The following is a 12,729-nucleotide window of genomic DNA, read 5'->3' as shown; positions in this document are numbered from 1 at the left end:
TACAGTTAGCAGCTGTGAGCAATACACTTAACTTCTTGGAATACAAATGGTGGACTCCAATCAAATCGTAAAACACACACAGAACACAGTATAATTTAGATTTTGCATCCAACCCAGCCTATGGTGCCACCTCTTCCTCCAAGTTGCCCAAGCAAAACAACAGCTAAGCTAATGTTAGCAGAATTGGAAGCTTTCCATCCATCATAAAACTCCGAAGTCAAAGCCGAGCAGCCTGGCGTAAAATAAATAAATATTTACAGATTGATTTCAAATTTGGATTATTCTGGAAGCTTTTATTTGAATAACCAATAGTTCAGACCAACGCTTTTAAGCAAAGAAACATTTTATATTTCTTAAAAAGTTACATTTCAAAAGCAACAAATCCTGTTCTGTGCCTTTTGGTTTCCCTGTATTAGGGAGTAAGAGTTAAGAAAAGTCTTAAGGATAACAATGCTTTCATCCTGAGAAATCAATATATTGTTCTTTTGAAAAAAATAATGTATGTGATACACAACGCTTTAAAAAAATACATTAATACTGCTTATATTAATGCAAGGTGCTGAGTTTATCTGTGTCTATATATTAAGGCTGATGTATGGCTATCTACCTGTATTAGTATTATCCTCTGAGGCAGAGAGTCGGAGCTCCTCAGCGCAGTAATTGGTTGGCCATGTCAGGAAGACACAGCTAGAAATTGACGACTAACAGAAAATTCCTCCCTCCTGTTGAGATCATTCGCTACTGTTGAATATTAAAGATGACACATTAAAGAATATTACCTTGAAGCACTTGACTAAAACCAATGTGAGTCCATTTTAATGGCACACTGCTCGCTCATCAGCGCCAATACTTGATAGGTATTATTATGAATTAGCTGTGCATGCATAACTGCAGGGCGGGGAGTGATAGAGGAAAAGGAATTTTCCTTAGCTGTATTTAGGTCTTTCTCCAGTATGATAAAGACTTTCATACGTGTGAGAAACCAGGGGATGTCAGAAACTGCTAAAAAAAAAAGATTAAATGTCAAGTCATTCATTTTTACTCCACAAAGTGTACTTGCTTTTAAAAATGTAGCTAAAGAATCATGTGGAGATTAATCCATACTTTTATCACAAGCAGGGCAGAGTTGGAGCCTCCTGAGGCAAATGCGAGATTTGTGATATAGAATTGACTTGACAGGTACAGAGGTGAGAGCGATGAAGGTGTCAGTGGTGGGGCAGGTTGAGAGCTTCTTGCTAAGTAGAACCCTACTATTAATTATCTATGAGGCCGGACTCACGGTGACAGGAAGTGCTCCTGAGAGTGAGGCCCGGGAGTCGCAGGAACACAGGGTGATTGACCGAGTCACTGAATAGGTCCGGGTGCTCACATCTGAGTGGGCTCCGATCCACCGCACTGCCAGAGCCCTGGAGAGGACCGGGCCAGGAAGAAGGTGGGGTGCCCTGTACATCCACAACCCTCCCAAGTGGGGTGGAATTTCTGTCAGCATCAATTATTCAAGAACCATCTTAGATAACACTCGCAGGCAGGATGGATGAGGTCTATTTCTGTATGGTACTTCATAAGGAAGAAGACAGGAGGCATTTTTTATTTCGTGCCGTTCAGACAGCGGATAACCAGTGCTCTCCTCTGTGCAGCAAACTTGAAGTGTCTTTGAAAAATGCTTTTCACACACTCCACATTCTTTCCTCTTTGCTGACATTCCAAGATGTCAGCGCTTTGTAGAATAGGGGTTCGCATATTTCCTTCGTCCTCGGGAAATGTGATGTACAGTAGGTGTTGCAGAGAGGGACCCCTTTACAAAAGGTGACAAAAGCCTCGGAAAAGTGGACAACCCGCGCTGTCCTTTTACACTGTCCCCTCTCAATAATACTCATCTTGTGAAGGGACTCCCAGATGGTTCACATTCTTTTATGAGTAACTACACTTTACCTCTGTTTTTGCAGTCATCAAGCGGTCAATGTATTTTCTGGCACTCTGGGAAGTACAACATGTCACAACGCGCATCAGTGTATCACCTCATGTGTGTGAAGCTTAATGACCTAGAAGTCCCGATACTCTTTCTATTTATGTCTTTATATAAGAAAGGTGGGGATCAGGTGTTAGGTCGTGTGTTTGTGTTTGCACAGTATCTGTAAAAAAAAAAAAAGGTGGAATAAACAACGGTCACAGATTTAAAAAGGCATTTTCCGCTTGGTTAAAAAAAAAAAAAGCCTTAACTTGTATGTTCCAGGATACATTCTGTGGGGCACAATAACTGACATTCATAAAGCCTAATTTTAAACGGGAGCAATCGAGATGAGCTAAATACATTTTTTTTTTCTATCCACTTGCACACTTGAGCTGCATTTGTAGTTGCAGTTGCAATGCCTAAATGGGCGCCACAATGCAACTTACACACAGAAAGAGAATGAATAGAAGGCAAGTGGTGTAATTTATCTTAATTTCTTAAGATAGAAACCTTAGTGTCTATTTAAGAAAAAAAAACATGGTACACCAACATGATTTCTTCAAACTGTATCTCTGACTAAAAGTGTAAATTCACTTTTTTATTAGGAACATCGTTACATTTTCCTACATGCGTATCTGCACTACTTGACATGCAAGGCACCTTCCATGCAACATCTAAGTGAGTGGAGTTTTTTTGGTTAAATGGAAAAGCAAAAGCTTCCCTGCGCTATAAAAGCAACATTATTTGTGATAGACAATATGAGTTGGACTATGTTTTCTAATAAGGCCTGTGAGTTGTGCAAATGTTTTAGTTTGTTATCTTGTGCTGTTTTTGGCCAGAACAAGTTTGGTTATTCTTTCTTCCTTGAGACTTTGACGGAGAAAATCTGCTTGTTTTTGAAGAATTCATAATGATTATTATGTTAATGAACAATAACTCTGCCATCTATTTATCAAGCAAATCTACATTCCTAATTGGAACCAGTGTTTACAATCCAATTATCATCCAATTAGAACTTCTCACAGATAGGTTATGGGTATGCCTTTAATGAGGATAATTTCTCTTCATATTAAAAGCTGTCCACCTGTGGTTTCATATCAGAGTCATTGGTGAAACATTTTTTATTTAATACCAAATTGTGCAGAAATAGGATTTGAAATTGACAGCAATGGCAGCAATTGTTTGCTCTGTGTGCATAACTAGAGGCTCTTGTGTGTGCATTCATGCTTCATGTTGAGGCATGATATGTGTCTGTTCACAGAGTGCCATGCCTACATGTCGAAGGATCTGAGACATTTGTGACAGAAATTCTTCCATTCACACACACGGTTATTTCTGTCACACACTCTTGGGTTGCAGTCCTGAGCATGCACTGTGATGCTGTGTTCAGACACAGAGGGATGTATACTGTGGGTCATATGTGACCTGGGCTGCTCCCTGGTGGAACATGGTTCTACTACGCTGAACCTGTCAGTCACATGGCCAGTCAAGTCAGTTTCAGGAAAAAGGCAGGAATAGAGTAAAGACACACACTGAGAGAGGGGGGGGGGGGGGGGGGGGGGGGCGTCAGTAAGACAAGTATTCCCTCCAGTCAATCACCATCCAAAGAACCGCTCAAATGATGCAGGTTTTCTCGAGAGGCCTGCAGGGTGGAGCTGGGTGAAGGAGGACCTAATGTCACACTCGTTTCCTGAAGTCGCTTCCTGTCAATGATCATAGGAGACAGGGTGAGCTCAGAGCAGTGGGGTACCAGGAGCAGAGCCGGGCGATATGGAGAAAATCAAATATCACAATTGTCTTGACCAATATATCAACATTGTGATGATATTGTAGGGATGGATGTTGGTGCTTTTACTTAAAGAGGCCCTATTCTGTTCATTGTTCAGGTTCATATTTGTATGTAGTGTCTCTAAATGTCTTCATGCTTTAATGTTCAAAAAGCTCTTAATTTTTCTCACACTGCCTGTGCTGCAGAACCTCTTTTCACCCTCTGTCTGAAACCAGAGCCCAGTCTGCTCTAATTGTTAGCTGGCCTGCTCTGCTGTGATTGGTCAATCGCTTAGATATGTCCCGCCCCCTTAATCTACATCGTACAATGTGTTGGAGTGCTATTCAATAGAAGCACAAGTGTTACATAGTGATGTCACTGTCACGGAAGTAAATAAAGGAGGGAGTGTGTAGGAGAGAAACTCCCTCTTGAGGGAACTTTGGGATTCCAGCCTTTGCAGACCATTTGAATGGACAGAAACGTGGATAACACACTACAGCAGTGATTTTCAAACTGTGGGGTGCGACCCCGGGTGAGTCGCGGAGGCACTGCAGGTGGGGGCATGGGAAGATTTTTTCATTTTATTATTTTCTCCTTTTAGCTTTGTGAAGCACCTTGAGTTGACGTTGTTTTTAAAGTGTGCTATATAAATCAAAAGTATTATTATTATTATTATTATTATTATTATTATTATTCAATTGTAAACAAACACTGCTTGAAAATATCTCATTGGTCAGAGAGCTGTGGGCATAATGCTGCCTTTTGCAACATCCTACTTGTGTGAGATAGGCTTTTCTTGCTGCCATCAAAACGAAATACAGATCAAAGCTGAACATTGAGAATGAACTGAGAGTGGCAGTCTCAAAACAGCAGCCCCGGTTTGAGAAGATCTGCAAGGGAAAGCAAGCACACAAACGTCATTGATAAGCTATGTGTGGAATAGGAATGGTAAAGTGATGTGATCGTTTGCAACCTGCAGTAGAAATAGTAGTTCATTAATATATTTTCCTTAAAGAAATTTGAATTTAAAATGTAAAAAACTACTACTCAGGGAAGAAGGCCAACCAGTTTTAATTAGGCCAAATGAATTCACAGTATCTATTACGAGCACTTTTGTTCATGTGTAATCCATAATAAAATATAAAATTATAGTTGGATCTTTGTATCTTATTATTATTAGCAGAGAAAATGTAATGTTTTTTCACAAAAATATACAATTAATCCTACCAATATAGATGGGAACCCGAAAATATTTCCAATTACCCAAGGGGGGCCCGACTGAAAAAGTTTGGGAACCACTGAACTACAGGAAAGGGAAAAACTCTACCAACCCAAAACGCATCAGTAGGTATCAGTAATGTGGATATATTGACTGAACAGGTAAAGGCAAATAATAGAAAAGCTGAAAGTCAGATAAATTCAGCAATATTACATCACTTTACTGCCTAATAATTCAGGAGAAAAACAATACGTATGACATGACAACATTTAAAATCTAAGATGATATCTAGTCTTATATCACAATATAGACATAATATCGATATTGCCCAGCCTTGGCTCAGAGATGACCGTAATGCTGGTGGAAATAAAACAAGCATCACTGGGACACTTTGGAAGGTGTTAATCCCTGACTAATGAACTCTGCAAGTCGCTTCCCTGTTGCATCCCTGAACTCCTCCACCTGTGTGTGTGTGTGTGTGTGTGTGTGTGTGTGTGTGTGTGTGTGTGTGTGGTCAGGGATTCAGAGAGAGAGGGACAGGCTCCACTCTCCCGTCCCTCCGCCTGACAGGCAGAACTCAGCCACACAATTTCACGGTTTGTGGGCAGTACACACCACTGCGTTCCCATCCCTGAGACCCACAGCGCGTGTGTGTGTCCGTCTGTGCATATGAACATGAACACACACAGGCCTACTTCGCTATTAATACTAGTGGAAAGAAGAAATCAAATATTAATCCTTCAAAAACCAAGCTGGAATTGAAAAAATTAAATTAGAAAAAATGAGTGGACTTACCATTTTGTTATTGATTTCATGGAAATGAATTTCACAGACTTTCTCTACGATGTCTTCGCCCTCGAAAGTTATGAAGCCAAATCCTACGGAAACAGAGATGGGAGGGGGGAGAGGAAGAGAATGGTTTAAAGGAGAGACTTAACACAACTTCAGGAGCTAAAAAGAAAGAATGCACCACAAGATGGAATCCAGACACTATGCGAGTACATCTGCAGAGATTGGCTCGGGTTTGCAGGAACAGGAACAAGTGAACAAGACAGACATTGTCCTCTTTAAATCAGGAATATGATGAAATCTGCCACATTATTAAGGGCACTCGGGGACCTCCTCTACAAAGAGAAGATGGAAACACAGCACAAAGCTCATTTAATGAGATTCAGAGAGCTCGGGCCCAGCATCTGAATTTCATTAAAAGCATTTTGTGTTCTTTTTATTGAAATCTCACTGTATAACAAGCCCTCGTTTTTATGTTAATGCAGGCCTTAGAATGAATGCGTCGTTGACAGTGGGATTTTCATGCTATATTTATGGGATAAAAGCTTAACCCCTCTTTTAACACAAAGACAGAGAGACAAGATGGTTTCAGACTTTTGAGCACAAGTGGATTGCAATGCTCCCCTCTTGTGTTTTGATGGTGATGCACAAAGCAATTTAGCTTCTGTATAGATGGGGTTGAAAGGAAAACTGATATTCCTGATATTACTTTTGCAAAAGAGGAAACCGCACAAAAGAGAAACAGTTAGTGAATAAAGCCGCAAGTGGGACTGAAAGGAAATGAGTTTCTTTTCAAAATGGCAAACACACCACGGTGAAATGAAATCACCTCAGATTGAGCTTAAAGCGCCGTCACTGACTGCAGAGAAACGAGCCGTCTTACTAACACTAGCTCCACCATCACTTTACTGTCATGGAACGCCACTCATACAGTCAATATAGTCAACTGCTGAACGCAAAAAGGTACTGATACACTAGAAGGAGACAGCAGTTCAAATATTATTTGTTCAATGAGCTCAACAACAATGAGGATTTCCTGTTCATACAATTTAATACAAATCCATGTGTCTTCCTCCACTATAGGACACATCTCAAGGTCAAAGACTGGAGGGAAAGCTCTTCAGACACGAGTATCCTGCACATGAGCTCATGTTAGCATCGTGTGTACCAGGGAAAACAAACAAGAGATTTGTCAGCCGTCACAGTCACGATTGTTTCCATTTTCGATCAATCTGCAGATTATTTTCTCATTTCATCGATCAATTGTTTGCTCTATCAAATGCCAGGATATGGTGAAACATGCCCGTCACAGTTTCCAAGGGGAAGGCTTCAAATGTCTTGTTTGTCCGACCGACAGATCAAACCCTGAGGACATTCAGTTTATGTAAAACAGAAGAAAAATATGTGAACAAGCTGAACCAAAGCATGATGGGTTTTTATTTATTTTACTCATTTGAGTAATTTTTCAAAAGTGTCAGCCATTTATTTTCTGTCAATCAGCTAAAATGTGTAATGACATTTATGTAGTTGGATGAATGATAGGGTTAGGCAATAAAACAATATCAACAATTTTCAGGATTAAATCTGCCATCATTTTTTTATTTATTCTTATTTACATTTTTCTTGTTTCTTTGTTGTGATTGATTTATAATCTATGTACAAATATGAGATTATATTCTGAGCTAAGTGCATCTAATTTCTATTTAATCTTTGTGGGCTGCATATAGAAGTCCCAAACATACATCACACTCTACCATATGGTCCATCCACATTACCGAGCCCTACTGCGTGCATACTGATTGGTAAACACTCCGAACATTAAGTGTCTTCATATTGACGCTCAAGCAGAAGCACCAAATTAAGTGTGCTGTGACACATAAGCAGCTTGTTCTATAAATTCATCAGAAAAACCAGAAAAATACAGATGTCTTTGCTGCTGCTAGTCAACCTTTCACAAACATGCATCCATAGTTTTGTCATAAAGTCTATCTCTTGCTGTTTTTTTTTCTTCTTTTCTGCTCCTCCTCCATAAATAACAACATATTTTGACACAGCTAGAACATATCAAAGCAGCCTTGTCAAAAAAGGGTTGGAAGCCTAATGTGTGAGCCGATTAAAAACGGACAACATCGAGTCTAATGAGATCTTATGAGACAGAATATCAATTTCCACTGAGACGCCTCAACACCGAGCTGAGGCGACACATGTGTGAGGCCAGGGGGGAGACAAGGGACCGGTGATGACGACAGGCAGAAGAGAGGAGGAAGGGAAAGGGGGGGGCTGCACTCTCTTCTCCGTCTCACCCCACGTTCATGCCAGCGTGAGGAGCACTTTTGACAACCAACAAATCAACCGCCAGGAGTAATTTGTCACGGAGGAGTGTAGGTAGAAGGAGGGGAGTCTTGTGGGGGGGTGATGGTGGAAAAGGGAAAGAGAAAAAGGTGGAGATGGAAGGAGAGGGAGACGTGGGGAGAAAGACAGAAAAAGTGATAAGGGAAGAGGTTAACACACATGGCCCCTGTCGCCACACTCCTTCCCGCTACAGGCAGCTCCTCCATCAACTGACAGGACATTTTCCCTGCACCATTATATCCAACAGGTCAGGGCCACAGCACCACTGCTCCCCCAGCAGGGCCTACACCCGTCACTGGGTCTGTTTAAATGGGCAGGTTTGCTGTAGTGTAGACTACTATTGGAGTTTTTACTGTACATATACACAACAAAACGACAACAAACGAATAATTCTCCCTCATTGGCTCAGCACTGCCTTCTTGGTTGACCTTGTTGCCCTGCCATTACACCACACTCTTATTGCTCTCATTTTAGAGACCTCACTGAAAACCTGAAACTTTGACTTTAATTAAATGTATCATGTCAACAGATATCACATGCATATAGCAATAACATTAAGTTGAACTTAATATTTTTGTATTTAAGCTTTCAAATACCCTAATACAGTTATGTGAAATCTGTTGACGTAATGCATTTCATTTAAGTCAACGTTTCACTTTTTTCCGACAATTACAGTCCATAAAGTAGCCAAGTACTTGGTGCTTTCACACCAAGTACTTTGTCGCACTTAGTTCATCAGAACTTAGTTCATCAGAACTCTTTAGTTCTGATGAACTAAAGAGCAGATCGCGTTCACACCGGAATAAGTCCCTGATGGAGGATTAGGCAAATGAAGCCGCTGACGTCACTTCGCCTTCTTCTGCTTTGGGTTTACTGGCAGGCAGCAAACAACTTCACGGCGTATACTGCCACCCGAAGTCCCCGGCCGGAAGTCCCCAGAGTTGGGGACTGGCTTCAGTAGAAGCAGCTGGGACTCCCAGCAGCTTCTACTGAAGCCTTCTGAGTAAATCGCCAGAACGCAGACACCTCCTCATCACTCCACAGCTCCCATGTTTTCTTTTGTGTTGCCATAAGTTAGCCTCTCTGCGTTTGTGCGCTGGGCTAATGCTAATAATGCTAATGCAAGGAAAATAAAATGTCGGCTTCACAAAACCTTTTTAGAGTTTTACGGGGCGTGGTTTGCAATCCGTCCAGCCAATCAGAAATGGGAACCTTTTTCTCCCATGAAAGCACCTGCTCTCTAGCAGGGACTGAAAAGGGGGTGAAAAGGTTCTCATGAACTAAGTTGTAGGTCCAGAATTTTTTGGTGTGAACGCACATTTTCGGAACTATATCGGAACTATACTGAAAGTCTCATAAAATGAAAATACTCAAGTAAATGACAAGTACCGTGAGTATATTTACTTTCCACCACTGGCTTCATGTATACCTTCTCTTCAAACTACTCTCATATGGCAGGGAAGCTGACCTCAACGAGGCTATTAAAGACTATCAGACTCACGGAGAGAGGTGTCAACACGCCTGCATTCACAAAGCTTCCCACACAACGCTTAAACAATACCCTGTAAATGGAAACACATGGATTTTTGATACGTGGGAAGGGGGATAATAGGTGTTGTGTGGCTTCTGGCTGGGGTCCTCTTGGCTGCACTTGCTCACACTTATTAGCCAGAGCCGGGCTTGGCCTCATCTCATCGCTGCACACAATCGGCAGGGAGCCTACTTTCACGGCCCTTTACCACCTTCATCATACTCGCTCTTTATTTCACACTCATTCCAGGTTTCTCTGCCGCTGTTGCTTGAATGCATTTCAACATTATCCAGCTGCTGCAGGTATCAGGCCTCCCCCACTCCCTAATGATTGCAGCTAAATATACTGCGATAAGTACATGGGAGCGGATGTAAAGCCCATGTATTATTGGTGATATACTAAGCACACACCTACTGTAGAGCCTTATTATCCACACCTTTCTAGGTCAGTGTGAAGCACGAAGTGAATTTAAGGAAAGGGATTTGTTTTTCGGATTCATCCCAGTTATGTTTGTAAAAATTGCTTTCAGAAACTGCTAAGGGTACATGTTGCATATAGACCATAATGTGTGTGCAAGCGCACACACACATCTATTCAACATCAGTGGTGGATGGTAACAAAGCGCATTAACTCAAGACATTTCTACTCCACTACATTTAGGAAGCCAATATTGTACTTTTTACTCCACAACATTTCTTTGATAGCTTTTGTTAGTCCTTCTTAGGTTTAGATTATTAGGTAATATAACATCTTAATCATTTAATAAATACAATTTGACAAATACTTATAGGTCGAGATATCCAGCGGCAGTATTATACAATTATTCAAATTCACTGATGGGCTGATTCTGTGAGCTGCAGCTGACCACACCCCCCTGCAGGAGAGGGGAGCGTGCTCTGAGATCAGCTGCTAGGCTGCAGCGGGGAGAAGAGAGGGACAAAAAGAGATCTTCGTCCTCCGTGTTTTATTCTTATAGAAGTAAGAACAGAAGTAACGGGGCAGAAACCCACCTTTTTACGCAGCGGTCCAGACATAGACATCAAACGGCGACACATATTCAGTTGCCAGTTACTTTGGCATTAGGGCAGGGATATCTAGATACTTTCCAAGGTTTGACATAATGAATTGTGCTACTTCTAAAGCAAGCAACGATGTTTTCAAATCTGTAATCAAAAAGCTCCTCAAAAACACTATCGAAGCAGTTCCTGCCGTTGCTACGTTAGTTCAAACAGTAACAACGGACTATTTTCTTCGCGGATGCATGTCAATTTAAATCAATACAACTATTTTTTAAATCAATAAATTCATTTTCTAAATCCATAAAAGCATTTCAATTAATATTGGGAGTCATGTCGTTACTTTGCTGAGAATGTGGCCATGTAATAAGCGGGATAATGTGCACATTGCATAATGTGCCTTCATGCCGATCTAGATCCCTCCGCTTCGCATAGGGCTCCTGATCAGCCTGTCGGTGTTCTTTTCCCTATAATGACCGCGTCGCTGCACATTATCCCTTACATATGATTATATAGAGTCATTATTCATTTGTTTTAAAGCAGGAGGCGCAAACGCTTGCCTCGGGGAGGGAGAAAAAGAGCCACAGCGAAGAGAATAAACAGAAGGGCAACCATGGCAACCATGCAAGGGAAGTCTTCTTCGCTGCTTTTGTGGCAGACTACAGCGCCACTTAGAGGCCTGGCATATGTACTACAGCGTCTCTAGCGCTTTCGAGCAGCAATGGCCGGCCGTGGCCCAACCCCACATTCCCCCCCTGATAGGTGGAGAATTGACCAATAGCCGTAGCGCCACCGTCCTGACGTCAGGATAGTGTTCAAATCTGGATCAGTCTGTATCAGATCCGTTGCAGCCCCTTTTTTAGAGATTTGGGTATGTAGGAAAATAGAGAGGGTTGTGTTTTCTGACACTTGGTGAGTTCCCTGACACACCGGGGACACAAAACGTACAAAAGTGCATTTTGCATGATAGGTCCCCTTTAAGTAACAAAGCTGAGTACTTTTTCCTCCACTGTTCATTATCCAGACCAATTCAGCAAAAGACCACAAACTATGATACAAAATATCCCATAAATCCCAGTATATACAATTACCCCTGTAATACATTATGACCTCGGACTACAAGGTTATGTTTTCTGGCTGGTTTGTTTGTTGTTTGTCTGTCAAAAGGATTATAGAAAAAAATATTATTTTCCACTTTTGTTAACATTTACAGACAGCCTATGGCCTTGGCAGAGGTCTGCACTTATATGTTGTGTTTCTGCATCCACTTATGTATGTAATGCCTTGACAATAAGGGCTGGTAGTGTTTTGCTCCTAATTAAAATGAGAAGAGCCTGCTGCTGAGCGGTTTTGACTTTTGGACCCCGTCAACACAGAGAGAGGAAGTGGAGCTACCTGGAGGAAGTGTCAGACATGTCCTCTGGGACACAGCAGGAAGAGAGCGTAGTCCCCCCCCCCCCCACCTCCTGATGGGCATTGCGCATATAAAAACAAGAATATGCTCCGCTGCTAGGTCATCAGTGCAACACACCTGCAGCAATTACAGCACACCTCCCCTTCTGAACTGGCTCTCCTGCCCTCATTATGTGTGGTCCAACCTTCATCTGTCCATTCAGGAGCGAGTCTACAGAACGCTCCTGCCTGTCTGTCCGCCTGTGGGCCCCCTCGCCTCTGAGCCTCCTCTCCTTGTAATGCAGAGGAGCAAACAGAGACAGCCCCAACACCCACGGCACAGTTAGAGGCCTTTGATCAGTGTTTCCGTCTGCTATTACTAGAGACCCAGAGCCCCGGGCGTTAATCCCCTGTTTAATACAGTTAAAGGCATGAACTCGCTAACAGAGCAGAGCACGGTGGAGGAAACAGGAGAAGAAGAAGGACTCGTTTGGAAAATTCTTGCTTTGAAACGTATTTGTTAAACAGACTTTCTGTAAACACTTAAGCATTAGTATTGACATACTAATACTTTTTTAGAAAGTTGACGGTTAACAGCAAACAACGCTTTAAAAATCTATGAAATTCATTTCAAATTCAGTTTGTGAAAAACTGTTGTTATCAAAATACTTTTAATAATTGTTGGACAGAAAATAAAAATGAAATAGCAAA

General features: G+C 41.7%; 1 protein-coding gene across 12 annotated transcripts in view; it reads right to left on the bottom strand.

The window, feature by feature from the left end:
* LOC307019677 (RNA-binding protein Musashi homolog 2) overlaps positions 1–12,729 on the bottom strand; it is a 306,709-nt gene that overhangs the window by 68,262 nt on the left and 225,718 nt on the right. For all 12 annotated transcript variants that reach the window (XM_079650724.1, XM_079650717.1, XM_079650715.1 and 9 more), the window contains exon 8: positions 5,734–5,816. In XM_079650724.1, the coding sequence (XP_079506850.1) occupies positions 5,734–5,816 (83 nt within the window). The remainder of the gene's footprint in view (positions 1–5,733; positions 5,817–12,729) is intronic.

The sequence above is a fragment of the Notothenia rossii genome, assembly GCF_949606895.1.
Source record: "Notothenia rossii genome assembly, chromosome: 9".
Taxonomy (NCBI): domain Eukaryota; kingdom Metazoa; phylum Chordata; class Actinopteri; order Perciformes; family Nototheniidae; genus Notothenia; species Notothenia rossii.
Note: the sequence above shows the minus strand (reverse complement) of the source record. Positions and strands in the feature narration are given on the sequence as shown.